The sequence below is a fragment of the Mauremys reevesii genome, linkage group 8, assembly GCF_016161935.1.
Source record: "Mauremys reevesii isolate NIE-2019 linkage group 8, ASM1616193v1, whole genome shotgun sequence".
Taxonomy (NCBI): domain Eukaryota; kingdom Metazoa; phylum Chordata; order Testudines; family Geoemydidae; genus Mauremys; species Mauremys reevesii.
Window position 1 is genome coordinate 49,860,445 of NC_052630.1, and position 20,724 is coordinate 49,881,168.

The 20,724-nt window shown below is 44.7% G+C and overlaps 1 protein-coding gene across 3 annotated transcripts in view; it reads right to left on the reverse strand.

Annotated features, from left to right (window-relative positions):
- Nucleotides 1-580: 580 nt before the first annotated feature.
- The window catches only part of COP1 (COP1 E3 ubiquitin ligase), a 207,701-nt gene continuing 187,557 nt past the window's right edge, over nt 581-20,724 (reverse strand). For all 3 annotated transcript variants that reach the window (XM_039485499.1, XM_039485500.1, XM_039485502.1), the window contains exons 19-20: nt 3,578-3,622; nt 581-919 (exon numbers count right to left, since the gene is read on the reverse strand). In XM_039485499.1, coding sequence (XP_039341433.1) covers nt 902-919; nt 3,578-3,622 — 63 coding nt within the window. In that variant the 3' untranslated portion in view covers nt 581-901. The remainder of the gene's footprint in view (nt 920-3,577; nt 3,623-20,724) is intronic.

The following is a 20,724-nucleotide window of genomic DNA, read 5'->3' on the forward strand; positions in this document are numbered from 1 at the left end:
TTTCACCTCTAGCTGAATGATTCAAATCCAGCCCCACTCAGCAGTGCAAGAAGTCATTAGCTAATGGCAGTTTGGTGCCTTATGAGAAACAGTTTAGTTGAGTCAGTCCAGTTCGCAGTCAACAGATGTCCACGTCACAGTTGGTACCCTTGTTTTGTTGGCAAGCTGCAGAGGCACCAAGGATTTTGTGGGCAAGGAGACAGAAAGACCCCATCCTTACAAGCAGTCCCTCCAGGTCAGGGTTGAGGCATACTGGCAGGGGGAGAGGGAAGCTGCCACCTTCCTGTTGTATCTGGAGGACTTCAGTCTCCAGAACTGTCAACCTGGCAATTTTCATGAACACTGAATGCATCTAAAAAACCAAAACACAACTAAACCACATACATCTTATGCTCTCAAAGCAAACTGCTTCAATGTCCAGGTAAAGCTCAAAGAGATTTTTTTTCCCTTTGTGAGGAGGGAGAAAAAGCCCAGGTAAGGTAACCCAGAAGCGTGTGATTCCATAGTACAGCCCTTCTGTGGTCTTGTTAGCTCCCTTCCCAAGTAAATCTGTTCCCATATGCAACAAGAATCTTCCAGCTTCACCTTGTGGCTCAATAATCTTTATTATTCCTTTTTGTTATTTGTTTTTATTTAAAAGACTGTTTCCCTATCATAAAAATTAGACAACCATACAAGCAGCAGCAAAGTCCGTGGAGTTAACCTTGATGGCAGACAGTTCACTGGTGTTCCCTGTGTTTCAAAAGGTCCTATAGAGTCCGTAAATGGAAAAAACCCCAAACATGATGGCTGTGGAGAGGAATATCAAGGTGTTTCCGGTTTCTTGCCCCACTGAAGATTCCAAATGAAAGCTGTAGCGTGTCAGCAGGACCAAGTACCTCACGCCTTGAGAGAAAACACTTCATACCAGCTCCAGTACCTGGTTAAAAAATGGGAGCAAACAAGCAATTAGAACAGGGATTTACTGTGTTCATTATCTCCTACAGCACTAGGAGGTGAGCTGACCCTTTCTCTGCCTCCCTTACTCTCTGTTCACCAGCATACAGTAGTGTCTTGCATGGCCTTGTATGCCGTTTTAAAAAACGAAAGGCATGCATTATGTTTTGATATATCACGACATGATGCAAGACTGTCCAATCACCTCTTACCTTCTTTGCTCCTAATGAGCACTTTCAATCTGGTGTCTTCCTGGTGCACTGATGAAGATAGCACACCCTTTTGTTCAGACGTGCATGAACTAACTCTTCCAAGCTCTGATAGCACCATGATCTGGGGTCCTGGAACGCAGGACTTCCCCCAGCAGGATACAATTTGCACACTCTACAGAGCTGCCTGGGTACTCATCTGCTGAGCAACCAATGGAGTTCCTATTAATTCTTCCTACACCTAAAAAAACAAAAAAAACCAAAACAAAACCCTGGTCCCATCCCACTGACCACCACTTAAAAAAGGCAACACCAGAATTCTAATATCTGTCACTGTTTACACATTTCTCTTCATATCTTCATTAATTAACAAGCTAGGTGTATGTGCAAAATCTCCTCTTTACAACCAATTTTTCCCTGCTGCTGCTGGATTCATTTAAGGATATCATAAGCCTCCGTGCGTGTTACCAATTTCACTAACAGGGAAGTGACTGAAGTAATGAACAAATTGCAACCAGACTAAATGAATCACCAAGGAGCAAAAGGCAGCAGGTGCAACATACTACTGCAGCAGGGAGCTAATACGGAATACTCTAACGTTTAAAAATGCCCTGCAAAGAAAAAAACTAACCACACATCACTAGGGCCTTTTGGGGTGGGGGCTTCTTTCTGATTAAAAGAATGAACTGAGAGGTGAAATTTTTCCTATTAATTTTTCCTCGTTTTTTGTTTGTAACATAAAAATACCAGGGCTATTAAGTCCAGTCAGGTTTTGCCAGAGAACTAGAATGGTCACTGAAGGTCACAGTGACTTGGTTGCACAGAAGGGAAAAGAACCCAGGTCTCTCCGGGGTGAAAACCTGTGGGTAAGTTTGAAAATGGATTGTGAAACACTAATCAACAATTACAAGAAAAAGGCTAGAGCTTGACTACAAAGCCATTTAGGCACCAAGCCTCTAGGGCTAAGGGGATTATGTCACAATGGAGGCTAATGTTGCCGATCATGCTCTGGGGCCAGTCTGTGTGGTATGCCCTGTGATGTGTAGTTCTGACAATCAGAAAGCGGAAAGGGTGCAAGTTCTGAGGTTCATGGAACAACAAAGTCGACAAGCAGAGAGTATCAGCATCACCATTTGGTGATAAAGTGCCAGGGATAAACTCATTTACAGAGTGCTTGTGAAGAGAGGTCCTGAAAACAGGAGACCAAATCACAGCTATCAACCTAGTGTCCTGTTTACTATCTTGCTGGAGACTGAGCTCAAATTTTGACATTTTAAGAAATCTGACTTTAAATTCAAGTTTAAAAGGTAAGTTTGCAGTTCTAATTAGCAGTCATGCCACACACAATCCCTGTGGGAAAGGGAAGATCTCTGAGTGAGTTCAAGGATTGTTGAACACTACCCTCTTCATGTAAGAGGCAGCCAGTCAAGTTTTACAAGCTGTTGTCTGTAGGCAGATTCTTGCACTAGGAATGAAAAAAGGTGAGTGGAGCATGTGCTCATTTGGAACATCAATTCTTATTGCTGAGAGTTTGGATTTCAGCATGATTCATTACGGCACCCTAACTCAGTGGTAGTAGCCAGAGGACTGCAGGGGTTCTCAAACTTCCTTGCACCACGACCCACTTCTGACAACAAAGTTACTACATGACCCTGGGAGTGGGGTGGAGCCTGAGCCCGCCACCTCGGGTGGGGGATGAGGGGACCGCAGCCTGAGCCCTGCATTGAGGTGGAGCTTGGGCTTCAGCTCTTGGTTCCAGCAAGTCTAATGCTGGCCCTGGCAACCCTATTAAAATGGCGTTGCAACCCACAGCTTGAGAACCGCTGGGCTAACACCAAGGAGTTAAGATAAAGCCTCCTCAATTCGTGGCTCGTAGCCACAGAGATTAGCATGCAAACATGAATGCATATGCAGGTGCGTGTGTGTGAGTGGCACAGCATTAAATTAAAGTCTTGCACTTAAAGTAAAGCCACAGTCACTTTTGGATTGATGACAAAACTCTAATGGCTTTTGTGGCAAATGAAACATGGAGCCTATTTGTTAGTACAGGAACACACACCATATGTGAAAACAGAACAGCATTACATGGCTAATCTCAAGGGTAACATACTGCAAAATGTTTCAAGCTTTTCCGCTCTATGTTGATTTCTTTCTCATGCTGCAGAGAGCCCTCAGCACTGGCAATGGCACAGTGGCTGCTGGCCAGTTGCCACCATCTTTTCCACACCTGCCTCCTAACTTGGCTTCTCTGCCTTCAGTTTGCTTTATTCTCCGCTCCAGCTTGTGCCAAAGACAAATGCATTGCTTAAGCTACAAACACCCACAGTTGGGATGACCTCTTCTAACTGCTTCTCCTGGCTGCGGAGTTATGACCTTGTTCCCTAAGAATGGATTCAAGCGTTTAAAAAATGGTGATGCAGGAAATCACTTACCTTAATTGTACCCTGACTGTTAGCAGCGATGAGCACATTGGATTCCTGAAAAAGAAGAGGAGCTATCAGAGTTTGCAATGCAGGTTTGGAAGGGGCATAGAGTAGGGGACTGATTTTAAAAACATTAAACACTTGTCTGATTTCAAAGCAATTGAACTCTTGCCATTTCTGTTGGGCTTTTGTGGCCAGAAATCTTATTTTGAAAGATTACATCAGCTTGAAGAATTAGGAAGGAACGATCCTTAGTGCTTGCACAGACATTTAAATCTTGAAAGTAAATTACAAACTCAAATTAATCGTCACAATACACCTCTGAAGAAGACAAGTAGTATAATCATCACTCATCTCTTGGCAGTATGTATACAAAGGTCTCTGGTGCCTAAACGAAACTGAACTGAATAATTAACATGACCCCCAAACCCTCCAACGAAGGCAACATACCCAATTAAACAGACAAGAAATCTGAAATAGAAAATAAAATAGAAGGACAACAGCTTCTCACAAACAAATCAGAAGGGTCAGAAAATACAACAGTTCAAAAGGAAGAGAATCAGAGGACTCTGGCTCTGGCCTGAAGGATGCTAGAGAGATGTGATGTAGGTACCTCTCTTAGGTATGTATAGAGCAGTGGTTCTCAACCTATTTACCACTGTGGGACGCATATGCAGCTCACTGTGTTTCGTGAACCGCATCCACACTATTTATCGATCGACAGACATCTGTCTATCTCACAGCTGTGTGCTGATTGGGCCGTAAGTGGTCCATGGGCTGAGAACCACTGGTATAGAGAGTCAAACTAGCCACACCTCAGTTGTCTATTTATATGGCCTGTTTCACCAGCCTGGTAGATCCCCAGGAAAATAAAGTTCCCAAATTGCAGGCTCTGGATGGAAGTGGGCCTGCCATCTCCTACACACTCAAGTCCACCACTTCAGATGCTTTGGCGGGAGACAAGGTAGGGGGAAAGATCCAAAAAGACAGACAAAAAGGAGAGAGATTATCAATAAGTTGAAAGAAATAACTGTTGGAGGGAGGAAGAACCCTGAAAAAGAAATCAAAGAGGCAGAATCAAACTTCTCAGAATGGTTTCCCACATCCCTTCTTTTCTAGCCATGCAATACCAGCAATTGTAGTGTTTACTGCCAAACTGCTTGGTCTAAAAGCAGCTGATATTAGAAGCAGCAAGATAAACGGAAAGATCTGTCTCAGAAAAGCTATCCATCCTCTGATGAATTTGGCTTAATTATCCCATCACTTCACGCATACATTTTTAATAATCTCAGTGAACAGAATATCCTCACTTCAAAGGCGCATTACACACTTGTATTCTGTGTGAGAGTTCGAGGAAAACAGCTAGCCTAAACCAGCTGTGTGTAAAACTGGTAGATGCTGGCACTTTGTAGCATCAGAGGTGAACACATTGTTAGCTCAGCACATAGCAAGATTAGGCTACAGACTGCCTCATCGTGAGGTTCTGAAGTCTACAGGACCACCAGCTTTGAAACAAAGGGAGAGAAAACTGGTATATTATTCAACATAAAAAGCTAGTTACCTAACAATAGCTGCCATTTGGTAAACCACTGGACTACTGCATTACAAATGGATTTGATCATCCCTGGATAGCGTCCATTACAGGATTAGCAAGAACTCTTGATAGCATCTCACATGTGACCCTCTAAGTCAAAGCACTTGTATAGAAAACATGCCCTAAAAAGAACCATAAAGTCCCCATTTCAATTCTTACACTGGATACGAGGATGGTCTTGATATTGGCACTGTCTGAGAATGCCACAACTTCCCAATGTAAAGCATCAGAGCATTATACCAAATCACAAGAACACGTACGTCATTAAGGAAAATCTTTGATAAACATATACAAAAACAATGCCCGACAACTAGCTTACTTTGAGATATCTGACTAATTTTTGGAGACAAGGGAGGAACATAAACAGATATCAGATGTCTAGTACAAAGGGCTGCAGCTGATAAGTGCAAGATTGTTGGTTGTGAACGATTCTTGTTTGCATTGTGAATGACTGGTAATTCAGCATCCCTGCTGCAGTCTGTCAGGGCACCACTGTAAATGAGCTCTGGCTCAATGGGTTGCTTTACCAGCTAAATAAAACAAAATGCCAGAGGGTAATTCACTCTTTCCTGGGAACCTGCCGTTTTTCTAGCAGAACTCCTCTCTGGGTCTGAGATAATCATTGATCTGCGGCTTTCATCCCCAGCACACACAGACAAACAGGAGCAGACACAGGGGAAATTAGCACCAAGTCTGTCACTGAACAAATAGCCACTTGCTTGTCAAAGCACTCTAGCACTGTGGTTGCTTCTACAGGGGCAAAATCTAAGTAACTGTTTTATCCCCTGGAGGAGCAATTCTCTTCCCCTTTGTATTGCCTATAAAACAGCTATTATGCTCAATGCATTAAAAACCTAAGCAGGCTGTGAAATAAAAATTATTCACATAGCATGTGATCTGTAGATTTACAAGTGGTGACAGATGCTCATGTGTTTAATCAATCTTTTTGCCTGTGTATACTGTGACAGACCCAGACCAGTGGGGTACAGGAGTCTGGTGGAGGGCAAATATACTGGTCACTGGATGAATAGTTTTCTGTTCCCTGAGTGACCAGAGCAGGTTCTGCACTAGAGTAATCAGGAACCTGCTAGAACCAATTAAGGCAGACAGGCTGATTAGATCACCTGCAGCCAATCAAGGCAGGCTAATCAGGGCACCTGGGTTTAAAAAGGAGCTCACTCCAGTCAGGCGGGAAGGAGCCAGAGGAGAGGAAGAGCGTGTGAGGAGCTGGGAGCAAGAGGCACAAGGAGCTGAGAGCGAGAGGGTGTGCTGCTGGAGGACTAAGGAGTACAAGCGTTATCAGACACCAGGCGGAAGGTCCTGTGGTGAGAATAAAGAAGGTGTTTGGAGGAGGCCATGGGGAAGTAGCCCAGGGAGTTGTAGCTGTCATGCAGCTGTTACAGCAGGCAGTATAGACAGCTGCAATCCACAGGGCCCTGGGCTGGAACCCGGAGTAGAGGGCGGGCCTGGGTTCCCCCCAAACCTCCCACCTCCTGATCAGACACAGGAGGAGTTGATCCAGACTGTGGGGAAGATGACTGAGGTGAGCAAATCTGCCAACAAGCGCAGGACCCACCAAGGTAGAGGAGGAACTTTGTCACAATACATAAAAAGTTGCCCAGTTTGTGCCAAATCTAGGGTTGATTTTACTGCTTAACAGGAGCCATAAACTCGATTTTAAGGTTCTTTGATTTATGCCCAGAACATACCATGACCTTTATCAGCATCTCTTAGATGCCATCAAAAGGCGGCACAACAACTTACTATGAGGGGAGGAACCTCCACTCTGCCAGATTGAATTGTATAAAGAACTGTTGCTTACCCTATAGTAACTGTAATTATTTGAGGTGTTGGATCCCACTTAGAGGTGCATGCACTTCACACATGCAACAGAACAGCAGTGTCCATTGAGACCTCACATGCGCCCAGTGCCACCACAAGCTCCTGCACAAGGACATAAAGGCCAGGGAGGCAGTGACCCTCACCCCACCCTTGAGTTCCCTCCCAAATCAAAAGCATTTACTGTGGACTCTGAACACCAAGGATGGAAGGCAGGTCATTGGATCCACAATGACTACAGCATCTCAGAGAACCAGTTACTGTAGGGCCTGGTCTACACGGGGGGTGGTGGTAAGCTGAAGTCGATGTATCTTATTTCGACTTACATCCCGTCCTCACGGCACAGGATCGATGGCCATGGTTCCCCCGTCGACTCCGGAACTCCACCAGAGCGAGCGGTGGTAGTGGAGTGGACAGGGAGCACGTTTGGTGATCGCTATATCGCGTCTAGACGAGATGTGATATATTGATCCCCAATAAATCGATTGCTACCCACCGATACAGCAGGTAGTCTGGACGTACCCTAGGATAAGTAACCTTTCTTCCAGTCTAGGTGGCTGGCAAGCAGTATCCTCTCTGGATGGTAGGAATGAGGAATGTCAGCAGCAGTAGTCAAAAACTGAAGTACCAGCTCTTTTGAACTTGGCATCAGACCTGGCTGCCATGCAAAGGCAATGTTTGACAAAAGTCAGTGGGCTTCTCCCTACTGCTGTGTCTCTGAAGTAGGCCAAAGAAACTGCATATGCCCTAGTGAAGTGTGTCTTGGCATCTGGAGGGAAAAGGCACTGCATGACCCACTTAGAGATTCCCTGTGATGAGATGGCCTGGCCTTTTGATGAGCCCCAGATAGCCACAAAGAGAGGAGACAGTCCGAACGGTTTGGTTCTGTCAAGGTAACAGAGAAAGGCTCTGGAAATGTCCTAGGTATGTACCCTCTTCTTTCCTGGAGTCAAGTGTTGCTTCAGGAGGAAGACTGATAGGGTAACTGACCGATTTAGGTGAAACTCCAAGATCACCGTAGAGATAAAGCTAGGGTGTGATCTCAAACACCTTGTTGCCGAAAGGACTCATAAGGAGGTCTGGCCATAAGGACCAGGAACTCTCTGACCTTTGATGCAGAGGTTACTGCAGCCAGAAAGATGGATTTAAGGGAAAGGTAGCAAAAATGAATGACCCAATACTGTACTGCGGGGTTGGGCAAACGTTTCGGCCCAAGGACGACATATGGGTATGGAAATTGCATGGCAGGTCATGAATGCTCACAAAATTGGGGTTGGGATGAGGGAGGGGGTGAGAGCTCTGGGGTGGGTCTGGGGCTGAGGGGTTGGGGTGCCGGAGGGGGGCAGGGGTGCAGGCTCCAGGAGGCGCTTACCTTAAAGCTGCTTGCAGAACCAGCAGTATGTCCCCCCTCCGGCTCCTACGTGGAGGCGCGGCCAGGCTGTGAGCGCTGACCTGCCCCTTGAGGTGGGAGCAGTGTGTGGAGCCCCCTGGCTGCCCCTATGCGTAGGAACCGGAGGGAGGACATGCCTCTGCTTCCAGGATTTGCACAGAGTGGGGGAAGCCCCCGACCCCACTCCCCAGCGGGAGCTTGAGGACCGGATTAAAATGTCTGGAGGGCTGGATGTGGCCCCTGGCCCATACTTTGCCCACCCCTGCTGTACTGACTGGAGAAGCTCAGTGAGTTTCAGGAGAACAATATATGGTCCAACTCACTGAAGCCAACCCACTGGTGCCACAGAAAGCATTGGCACTGAACACTACACTGACATCTACAGTAGGGTGTGTCAACCTCTGCATTTCTGAGCCCTCTCCTCCCTCCCCCCCCCACATGCTATAAAGACTGCAGGGCCCGGGAGGGGGAGAGAGAGAGAGAAAGAGAGAAAGAAAGAAAGAAAGAAAGAAAGCCGGCCTTTGGGCATAGGTGTAATTTGACTTCTATTTTCCACGGGGGGGAGAGACAGGGCAGAGCCTGGCCTGGTGGGGCTCAGGCCAGTTCCGCAAAGTGGGGACTGCAGAGGGAGAGACCATTCAACCCTTACTCACCACAGCAGGCCACTCAGCCTGTCTGGGGGAGGGGGTGTCTGGGGGGGTGTAACCAAAAATATGAGAGTGGGCAGGGGGTTTGGCTGGGGCTGTGCGTGGATGGGTTAGCTAGGGGCTGTGTGCGGATGGGGGGGCAGCTCAGGGTGCAGGGAGGGAAGTAGCTAGGGTCTATGTGTGGACAGTGGGAGAGCTCAGGGTGCAGAGAGGGGTTAGCCAGGGGCTGTGTGCAGGCACAGGGGTAACTCAGGGTGCAGGGAGGGGGTAAGCTAAGGGCTGTGTGCTGGGTCCCCCTACAGTTGCAGCTCCCCGAGAGCTCTGCCATCCTGGAACCAGGTCCCCCGCCCAGGCACCCCTTACTGGATGTGTGAACAGTCAAAGGGGGCTGGGAGCTGAGGAGCAGCCACAACCCTGGGCACCAGCAGATGACAGGGGAATGCTGTGCCTGCCCCCTGCATGGCACCAGCCAGAGCAGTAGCTCTCTGCATTGCCCGGCTCCAGCTTCCCGTCTCCGACCTGGCCAGGGAGGAAGGGCGTGGGGGGGGGGGGGGAAGAGAGAGAGAGAGAGAGAGAGAGAGAGAGAGAGTGTGTGTGTGTGTGTGCGCTCTCCCATGACTGCCCTGCTCTGGGTAAGGCACTGCAGTTTGGTGAGGCAATGCCCCACATGTCTGTCCATGGGCTCAGGGCTTCTGCCCCATCCGGAGCACCAGTGCTTCAGCCCTGTGGCTCCCGGCTTTAGCCCCACAGGGGGCGCTGGGGCTGTGGCCATGGGGCCCTATGGGTCCCCCTGAAAGGGCTTATGGCCCCCCCAGGGCACTGTGGACCCCCAGTTGAGAACTGCTGACCTATGGTACTCAGAGGGGCTGCTACAAACAGAGACAGACTCCAGGCAGAGCTTCATGTCTTCTCACAAGTACAGATCACTTAAATCCTCAGGTGTCTTTACTCAGCACCATCTTCTCTGCATTGGTCTTTGATATCACTTGTCTGCTAGACATGGTGCTAGAGGAAGCTAGCTTGTCTGTTACCAGAACTCTGGAGTGCATCTCCTCAGGACCTGAAGAGACTTTCACAGATTGAAGTTTCATCTCTGGGAGCAACCACATGTCTTGTGACTTATACATTCTTGCAGAGAATGAAAGGATAATGGGACTCTCTTAAGCTGCAGAGGCAATTGCTGTGTCCACCTTTCAATGGAAGTCCATCGCAGGATGGTCAGGGCTTGAAGATTGCCGATTTTGGATCTGCCATGTTGAGAAGCCCTGTACGGGGAGTAAGGGTGGGGGATCTGTATTGAAGCTTTCAGGAGAGTCTGACCATAAATGTTCAGTTTATATGGGATGATAGTATTCACAGCTGTCATCGCTCAGAGAATTAGAAGTGTGCTTGAAGTTTTGAGCAGTTTGAAGAAATGTAGTCAAAGCTAAGAACTAGAAGGTCAAACACACACCAGGTTCTGTCTCATTGCTGTAGGTGGTAAAGGGGAACTGAGGGAGAGAGTCACAACTGTCCTGCCCTTTATGTATTCCTATGAGAATATGAGGCAGCACAAGGTGTATGTGCAGCCCTAACAGATGCTGCTATTCAAAAGGCTGATCTTGGGCACCTGCATATCTACAGTGGGATCCACACTGACATGTACTCAAAGACAAAACACTGTCTCAGACAGCAACTGAAAGCTCCACTCAACCACTCATACCCAACTATATAATGAGCCTCTCGATAGCAAAGGCACTCACCTGTGCCCAATCTGGTCATTAATGAAAGACAGTTGTGAGAGAATCATCAAGTACTAAGTCTCTCTCCCGCTTCCGTCCCCACAACCTCAGGCACTTTGGGTGAGTTGTAGCATTACTAAAAATGAAGACTAGATGGGCATTGATGAGAATCAAGCATGGCACAGGCAGTGGCTGTGTAAGCGTCCCTAGTACAGCTCTGCCAAATGCTGGTCCCTAGTATTGGAGCTGCCGGGACAGGGATCTCAACCCTTCAGGCTGGATCCACAGGCATAACACACCCATTTTTGGGTGGGGCTGGGAGAAAGCAAAAAGGGAGAGGAAAGACTGCCCCTTTCCTGTTTTTCCATTTGCTTTGTCCCCCAAACCAAAATTTCAGAGGCCATAGATTAAAACCTAAGCCAATGCACCAAAGCTTCTTCCTGCCATAGTTCTTTCTGAGAAATATGTAATCTTCCTAGTAGGACTTGGGGATACAAAACCCTGTAAAATGCCAGGCTTGGAAGTGGAAAGCCCTGCAATTTAACTTTTTTTTTTCCATTAGAGATCAAAAAAATTCAAGCTGTAGCTATCTTAAATGCCCCAGAACATTAATATTCACCCTACCAAAGGTGCTCTCCTGAGACTATGAACGTGTGCTTCACATGTTTTCTCCCTGATATAAAAACGTGATCCTATCCTGAAGAAGCTCAAAATAAAAAGGATTAACACATACACCATGCATATCATTTCTTTTTCTTAGTATAACTCTGTCTGTGAGGACACCTCTTCCTTGTCTACAAAACTCAAATGCAAAATATCACAGCCTGGTGCAAATATGCCTGAAGAAATAGTTGCAAGTTGTCTGAGGAATAGGAAAGTCAGGATGCTGATTTCTAAGCACATTCTCAATTACTCTGTTTGAAATGAGATACTAAATTAGGGTATTTTTTTATGTACCAATTACACAGATTCTCTGAATGTGATAGCTAAAAAAAACAAAACACCACATGAAATGTTGTCTTATTGAGAACAAAAAAAATACTTGAACTGAAAGAATTGTACTGAGTGTCTAAACAAAGCTCTCCAGCCACGTAAACTAGCAAGTCCAAGAGAAAATGCACAAATAATACAAGGGCATTTCATAAGGGCAGTTAACCTTTTAAAGTTTGGTTTTGTCAGACTAACAGACTGGAAGCTGATCTAGCTACATTTTCCACTGAAGGTAAAATTGCTACATTATGTTACACACATGGCCCTGATTGAGGAAACAAGAAGCAAAGCTTGGCAAAGGAAATATCAAGATATTTGATTTTCATTTCGGTCATGCCAATTGTGATGGTGCTACACACTGCAATGAATTGCAGTAATAGTTTGATGTGCTGAAGCTACAGTTTACTGAAAAGATTAATTCGATCGTAGCCATTTGGAGCAGGGATCATCTTTTCCTTTGGTGTGCTCGCTACTGTTAGGTCCAGTTACTTTTCACACTTAAAAGGATTCACCCTCTTTTTTAGGATAACATTTTCCCCAAATTCACAGCACACTCCGAGGGTAAAGTCTGAATATTTTGGGAATTTTCAACTAAACTTATTATTTAGATTAATTTCAAATGGGACCATTATGAAAATATTCTCTGGAGCCTGACCCTTTTCCCCCTCCCAGACCTATTTTACTAAGAAAGGGCTAATTTATCATCACACTTTCCAAATAGTTAACACTCATTGAGAGCTAATTTGGAACATATATTCATGTTCCTAGTAAAGACGGCTGCCATTTGCCCCCCAATGAGATTGAAGCCACAGGCGGTTTTCAGGAAAGATTGCCCTCATTTCACTAAAGCCTTTGCTATCACCTGTCGTATCTCTCAACCTTCAATCCTTCTAATGTGTGAGTCAAGCCACTGAAATGTGTGAAAAATGGTCAAACGATGGAACACCTTTGCTGCACATGATGCCATAATTAATAGACTAAGATGGTTTCTCAGTATAAAACCTGATTTAAAAGAATATTTTCTCATTGTATGAATAAACTAGTTTTTAAAAAAAGGAAAAGAGGAATTCTGTCACATGAAACAATATGAGGCTCCAATATGGGTCATCAGCAGATTTGAACCCTAGACCTGCAAATCAGATCCCTACCCAGACTGCTACCATGTAAACTACAGAAATACCTTATTGCCTATGGGAGGGACTAATGTATTGTGTGTAGCACTTTTGTTTATCTTTTGGAGGCAGAATTTCTTTGTGATGATGCAGAGTCTGTAGCCGTCAGCGGAAACATGCTGTGTGGCGTTTTAGGGAATAGTTAAAAGGTGTCTGACAAACAGGACACAAGGATCTTTCAGGGGATGACCCTGACAGACCTGGCACAGGTTCTGGAGGCAGTGATCCCTTTTTCTTAGCCACTGAGTGCTCTAGGGGGAGCTTCTCCCCCGAACATCTTCTAGCAGGTTTTGGTACCAAAGAACTGAGGAGGGCCTGTGCCTTTTCTTCAGCGCCGGCGAAAGGGATCAAGGAGCCTCACATATCTCTGGCACGGCGCTCTGTATTGAGGCCAAGGTATTTGTGGCACTCTCCACACGCACCAGCTCTGATACAGGGCAAAGTGTTACCCCCATAAACAGACACTTGAGCCTGGCCGCTCTACCTTTGAGAGGGGCTTAAAAACTTTACAAACGTGACATTTGTCACTGCTATGAGATTCTCCCAAACATTTCAGGCAAGATGGGTGCGGGTCATTGACCAGCACAGGCTTGTTGCAAGACCGGCCGGAATTAAACCCCAGAGAGTGAGGCATCGTTCCGATACCAAAAGATTAATTTTAACCAAAAAGACCTAAAAACTAAAACCCAGCACTAAAATCTAACTCAACTAACTTTAACTAGCTAACTCATTTCCAGTAGTAACAGGGACTATATTCAAAGGAGCAAGGGAAGAACTAGGCACAAGAAGTCTGAAATTGCTCCAACAAAAAAGTCACCAGTGGTAAGAAGGAACTGAGGGACGTCGGGGGCAGCACCACGCTCGTATACCTACACAATGCCTTGTGTAACGGCAGAGGGCACACAGGCCAGCCCAATAGGTACTGTTGAGAGAAAAAAGTTCCCTGACAACTGTGCATGGAGTGCACGCATACCTACAGTGGAATGGACATGTGCAAATACTTGAAGAAAAGATATTAGCTCACCGATGCTGTCTTTTGAAATTCCTGGGACCAACACTGCTAACATGAATTCTATACATCATTCTGACAATTATTTTCCTTTTCACATGTGAAGATCAAGTCTCTTCAACACAAAAAAGATCAAATTAGGATTATTTGGAAAGAAATGTGCAACAGCCCAGCAAATGCAAGAATGCACCCAGGTGCCTCTTTCCAGCTTCAGCTGTTAAAAAAAAATATCCCATTTTATATTAAGTTTCTACTTGCTACCCGATAACTGTATATTTTGTAACAATGAAATTATTCACACAGCAAGAGACAAATTTTTCTGTGTGTGCACGCGCGCATAAAAATAGAGAGGAGTTGCCCAATTTGTGTCATGTCTGGTACAAACGTGTGAGTGTTCTCTTGTCTCACAGGCGTTCACAGACTCTCTACCAGATCCTACATCAGGAGCAAGTTTTCAAATTAGTGCTTTCATCATCTTAACACAGGCACAACCTGCAGCTCCTATAGAAGACAAGATGTGGACTAAGCAGAAATTCACTTCCCAGCCTGTTAAATCCCTCCACAGCATTTTAATGCAGACCAACGCCTTTAACTTCTCTCTCTTATTCAGACTTTCCTTTAGATAAATCCCTCAAAACCAAAAATGTTTTCTGGCGTTTTTTTGCCCTGCATTTTCCATCTGAGCCACATGTGGATCCCTTGACATAAGCGACATCTATCCTGCTTTATTAAAGCCCCTATACTGAAGGGACCTTTATTAGTGCCTCTCTTTTTTGGATTTCACAGTTAATGCATTTTTTTCTGCTTTTATTTAAGCTGAATTCAGAACAAAATATCCTACCGTATAACTGGAAGCTCATTAACTATCATACATACACAAATTTATGCCGTCACTCACAGCATATGGGGGCACAGCGGAAAGTAGTCAAACACTCGCTCCAATGAGAGAGACTCGCATAAGAAGAAAGCCATTTGCCAGCCAAGTGTGAAATCATTTTTTCTTAGCATGACCTTTCCTTTCAGCATGTGCTTTTCAGAAAAGCAAGACCAAGAGGGCAATTCAGGACCCGGCTGGAACAAAAAAGCGTGTCTGATTGCATGTGTGTAGGGAGCTGCCCACAGGTTGCTATTGATTTATCCCATTTTGCGAGGTCCTCTGAACCCTAGACAGAAACAAATAAGGCCCACAAATAAGAGGGGGAGGAGCCTGTAAAAATGGGGGTGGGATTTGGCGATCTTCTCTGAAACTTTTATGCAGCATCTCTGTATTTCAGTCATTCTGACACAAAAATGTATACAAATAAGCACCTACCTGGAATTTACTTGGAATTCAGTCTGGAATAATTTGTCAGTGACAAATTATGCTACAAACACCACAAAGGACAGAGGCCCAATGGCTGGTGCACAGTTCCCAACAGGCAGGCAGAGACAGACATTAAAACCAGTGTATGTCAGTATCAGCATTATGAAAATTACCCCTCCCCATACGAGGGAATGCTGAGCTTCACTGCCCATCTCCTATCCACAACAAGGTCTCCAAAGCCCCCCGTCCCTACACAGCCATAGCTCATGGGACAGACTTACATTCCAGGCACTCTCCACAAGGAGTAAGTTTGAGGCTCTTAATGAAATCTCAGCTTTATACAAATACAGCAGGTAATAAGCCTGCAACACTATGTACAAATAAGCAACAAGTTAGCATCACTATTGGAATACCACAAGAAATGGCTAGGTAAAGGCCTAGTGTGGATTGCCTTTGCCCAGCTATTTATATTTGAAAGCCCCAAACACCTATTTGGTGATTCTAAACCAAGTTACACACCAGCTAGTCTGAGGACTGCACAGGCCCAGGAGGAACCGGCCATTATCACTGTTGTATTTGTTCTCTCCCCGCTTCCTCCTCTCCTACTGTTTGTTACTTTCACTTCTCACATTTTGTCTTAAACTAGAGTCAGTTTTTCAGTACACAGGCCAGGCTGTCGTGTGTTTGTGCAGGGCCCAGCAGAATGGGGCCCCAGGCACTGTTTATTACCGCTGCTATTCTTGTTCTTATTCCCTGGGCTCCTCCCACAAATGCTCACTCCACCAGAAGGAACTAAAAGATCAAATACACACATTGGACTGCTCTATAAGATGCTCCCAGGTCCTGAAAAAACTAATATTTAGAACCATAATGGCAATAATTCTGTTAAAAAACCAAGAGTGCGCAATAGAGTAAGGGTATGTCTACACTGGGAGCTAAGGCTGTGATTCCCAGCTTGCAGAGACATGCTCGTGCTAGCTCGCTAAAGACAGTAGTGTAGCCATGGTAGACTGGATAGCGGTGAGCAATGGCAAGGGATAGCCAGGCCAAGTACAAACCTCCCTGGACCCTGTGGGTAAGTACTTGGTGCAGTTAACCCACTGCTGCTTCCCGCATACTGAGGCTCCAATACTGTTTTTAAGCACACCAGCTTGATTAGTACTAGCATGAGAATTCTGAGAGAGCTGGGAATCACAGTCCCAGCTCCAATGGCAGACATAGCCTAAGGGCTTATCTACATTTAAAATCCTAGAGTGGCACAGCCGTGCTATGGTGACAGGAGGGATTCACCTGCCTGCTTAGGCAATCCACCTCCCCGACAGGCAGTAGCTAGGTTGATGAATAATTCTTCTGTCACCCTAGTGCTATCTACATTGGAATTTAGATCGGCTTAACTCTGCCACTCAGAATTATGGACTTTTCACACCCTGACTGACGTAGTTAAACTGACCTGATTTTCTAGTGTAGACCAGGCCTATGAGACGCAATCCTAAAAGCACCTCAGTGTACTGGCATTTGGGTAGGGGAAGAAAAGAAACTCAACTAGGTAGGGAACTTCTAATTTTTGTGCAGAAATTGCACTGCAAGATCTATGACAAGCAATCACTCATCACAAACTGGAAAAAGAAAGCAGGAGACTAAAGGCCCACAGTGAACCAAACAAAATCTGAAATTGAAGGGTCAGTGTGCACTACAATCACAGCTATTACAGCAGTACTGCTAACACAGTTGCAGACCAAGCTGGTTAAAACAACGTCCTGGTCTTGTATCAGAGGGGACCAAATCATGCCCCTGAACAGTGCTAACCTTGGATAGTGTACATGGGCCCAGATACCTGTGTACGCTCCCATATATTTTCCTTTTCTTTCCTGTTCTCTCTTGACCACACAAAAATGGATATTGTGTATCACCTACAAAACTCTGGCTGAAGACAACTGGAGCATGCTCCCACTGAAGAGTGATAAATCGTTTCTAAGTGGGTCTAGTAGGGTTCGTTCTTGAATTACACAAAATTCTTTCCCACTTGCTTTATGGAGCCCAATTCACTGTCTCGACATGGCTTGAGGCTCCCTTGGACCAGGCACAAAAGGTTGGCCCAAATATTAAAGCAGAGTCTCCTGCACACAGCCCTGACCAGCTAAAGGCTTGCTTCTTAATCGCCGGCTTCTCCTACTCTGCCAGTGCTGAGCTTCATCCTCTAATTAGGTGAATGATACAGGTTTAAAAACTGACCTAACAACCTTGACATTAATATTTTAAATTATTAATTCTCAATTCTATAATGCCAATCAATCACTTATATGTGCGGATTTAATTAACAATGCAATCATTAAAAAATAATATTTTGCCTTTATATTGCACATTTCACCAGAGGATCCAAAGACATGGTACAAATACTAATTAAGTCTTACGAAATCCCCGTTAGGTAACTAAGTACTAACCTGTATTACAACTGAGGAAACTGAGGCAGTGCATTCACCTGACATGGATTAAGCTGCAGAGTAAATTGGTGACAAAGACATCAACAGAACCCAGGAAGTTTTTACTGAGGAGATGGAATAAATATGCAAGGATGAATATAAAAGGTTAGTTTCCCTTATATAAATTCTGCTTCTGGAGTACATCATTGATTTACAAACTGAAGGAAAACCCATTTCGAAGTTTACTCTTTGCCAAGCAGATTAAAAGCCCAAATTACTACTAGTCTAATCTAGTCACTGTTTCTAGCTCTGGACTCTAGGACACACGCCCAGGCCCAGAACACTTACCCAATGCCCTTCCTTGGGATGTGGGATACCACGCTCTCCAACCACCCTAAATCCTGAAATCCGTGTCTTAGACTTCCTGAGCCTCCATCATTTACACACATGCCCTCAGAGTTCCATCCAGAGTGTGGGCACTCTGGGCTTTTAGTCTAGATCCTTCAGAGACAACATGGCAGGAAAACAAGGAATGCAGTCTTAGGAAAGGAACTTCTTAACAACTTTACTTCTATAAAGCACTGGAGAACTCCTCCCCCGATGTCTGATCTCAACCCTTCTGTGGGTCTACGGTTTGTCAGCATTTCAGGCTGGGCAGAGTCCATACTGCTTGCTATCTTCTGCAAGGCCTCCTTATATGTGGTGATGACTGGCCCTTTGCACAGAGCAGAGCCCCACTCTTGTGCATAAGAATGGACTTACTGGGTCAGACCAAAGGTCCATCTAGCCCAGTATCCTGTCTTCCGACAGTGGCCAATGTCAGGTACCCCAGAAGGAATGAACAGAAAATCATCAAGTGATCCATTCCCTGTCGCTCATTCCAATCTTCTCGCAAAGAGAGGCTAGGGACACCATCCCTGCCCATCAGGATTATTAGCCATTGATGGACCTATCCTCCATGAATTTATCTAGTTCTTTTTTGAACCCTGTTATAGTCTTGGCTTTCACAATCCTCTGGCAAAGAGTTCCACGGTTGACTGTGCGTTGTGTGAAGAAATACTTCCTTTTGTTTGTTTTAAGCCTGCTGCCTATTAATTGCATTTGGTGACTCCTAGTTCTTATGTTATGAGAAGGCGTAAATAAGACTTCCTTTACTTTCTCCACACCAGTCATGATTTTATAGACCTCTATCATATCCCTCCTTAGTCTTTTCCAAGCTGAAAAGTCCCAGTCTTATTAATCTCTCTTCATATGGAAGCCATTCCAGACCCCTAATCATTTTTGTTGCCCTTTTCTGAACCTTTTCCAATTTCAATATATCTTTTTGAGATGGGGCGACCACATCTGCATGCAGTATTCAAGATGTGGGTGTACCAGGGATTTATATTGAGGCAATATGATATTTTCAGTCTTATTATCTATCACTTTCTTAATGATTCCCAAAATTCTGTTCGCTTTTTTGACTGCTGCTGCACATTGAGTGGATGTTTTCAGAGAATTATCCACAAGGACTCCAGGATCTCTTTTTTGAGTGGTAACAGCTAATTTAGACCCCATCATTTTATATGTATAGTTGGGATTATGTTCTCCAACATGCATTATTTTGCATTTAGCAAAACTGGATTTCATCTGCCATTTTGTTGCCCAGTCACCTAGCTTTGAGAGATCCTTTTGCAACTCTTTGCAGTCTGCCTGGGACTTAACTATTTTGAGTAGTTTTGTACCATCTGTAAATTTTGCCACCTGTTTACCCCTTTTTCTAGATCGTTTATGAATATATTGATTAGGACTGGTTTCAGTGCAGACCCTTGGGGGACACCATTATTTACCTCTCTCCATTGTGAAAACTGACAATTTATTCCTACTCTTTGTTTCCTATCTTTTAACCAGTTACCAGTCCATGAGAAGACCTTCCTTCTTATCCAGTGACAGCTTACTTTGCTTAAGAGCCTTTGGTGAGGGACCTTGTCAAAGGCTTTCTGAAAAATCTAAGTATACTATATCCACTGGATCCCCTTGGTCCACATACTTGTTTACCTCCTCAAAGAATTCTAGTAGATTGGTGAGGCACAATCCCTTTTCAAAAACCATGTTGACTCTTCCCCAACAAATAATGTTCATCTGACAATTTTGTTCTTTCCTATAATTTCAACCAGTTTGCCTGGTACTGAAGTCAGGCTTACCGGCACGTAGCTGCAAGATCTGGAGCCCTTTTTAAAAACTGGCATCACATTAGCTATCCTCCAGCCATTTGGTACAAAAGCTGATTTAAATGATAGTTACAGACTACCGTTGTTAGTTCTTCAATTCACATTTGAGTTCTTTCAGAACTCTTGGGTGAATACCATCTCTGGTCCTGGTGACTTATTACTGTTTAGTTTATCAATTTGTTCCAAAACCTCTTCTAATGACACCTCAATCTGGGACAGTTCCTCAGATTTGTCACCTAAAGAATGGCTCAGGTTTGGGAATCTCCCTCACATCCTCAGCCATGAAAACCCATGCAACTAATTCATTTAGTTTCGCAGCTGTGTCCTTATCATCCTTGAGTGCTCCTTTAGCATCTCAACCATCCAGTGGCCCCACTAGTTGTTTAACAAGCTTCCTGCTTCTGACGTACTTAAAAATTTTTTTGCTATTACTTTGAGTCTTTGGCCAGCTGTTCTTCAAATTCTTTTTTGGCCTAATTATATTTTTACACTTCACTTGCCAGAGTTTATGCTCCTCTCTATTTTCCTCATTAGGATTTAACTTCCACTTTTAAAAGGATGCCTTTTTGCCTCTCACGGCTTTTTTTCACTTTGCTGTTTAGCCACTGTGGTACTTTTTTGGTTTTCTTACTACGTTTTTTAATTTGGGGAATACATTTAAGTTGAGCCTCTATTATGGTGTCTTTAAAAAGTTTCCATGCAGCTTGCAGGGATTTTACTTTTGGCACTGTACCTTTTAATTTCTGTTTTACCAACTTCCTCATTTTTGTGTAGTTCCCCTTTCTGAAATTAAATGCTGCAGCGTTGGGCTGCTGTGGTTCTTTCCCTCCGCCGCAGGGATGTTAAATTATATTATATTAT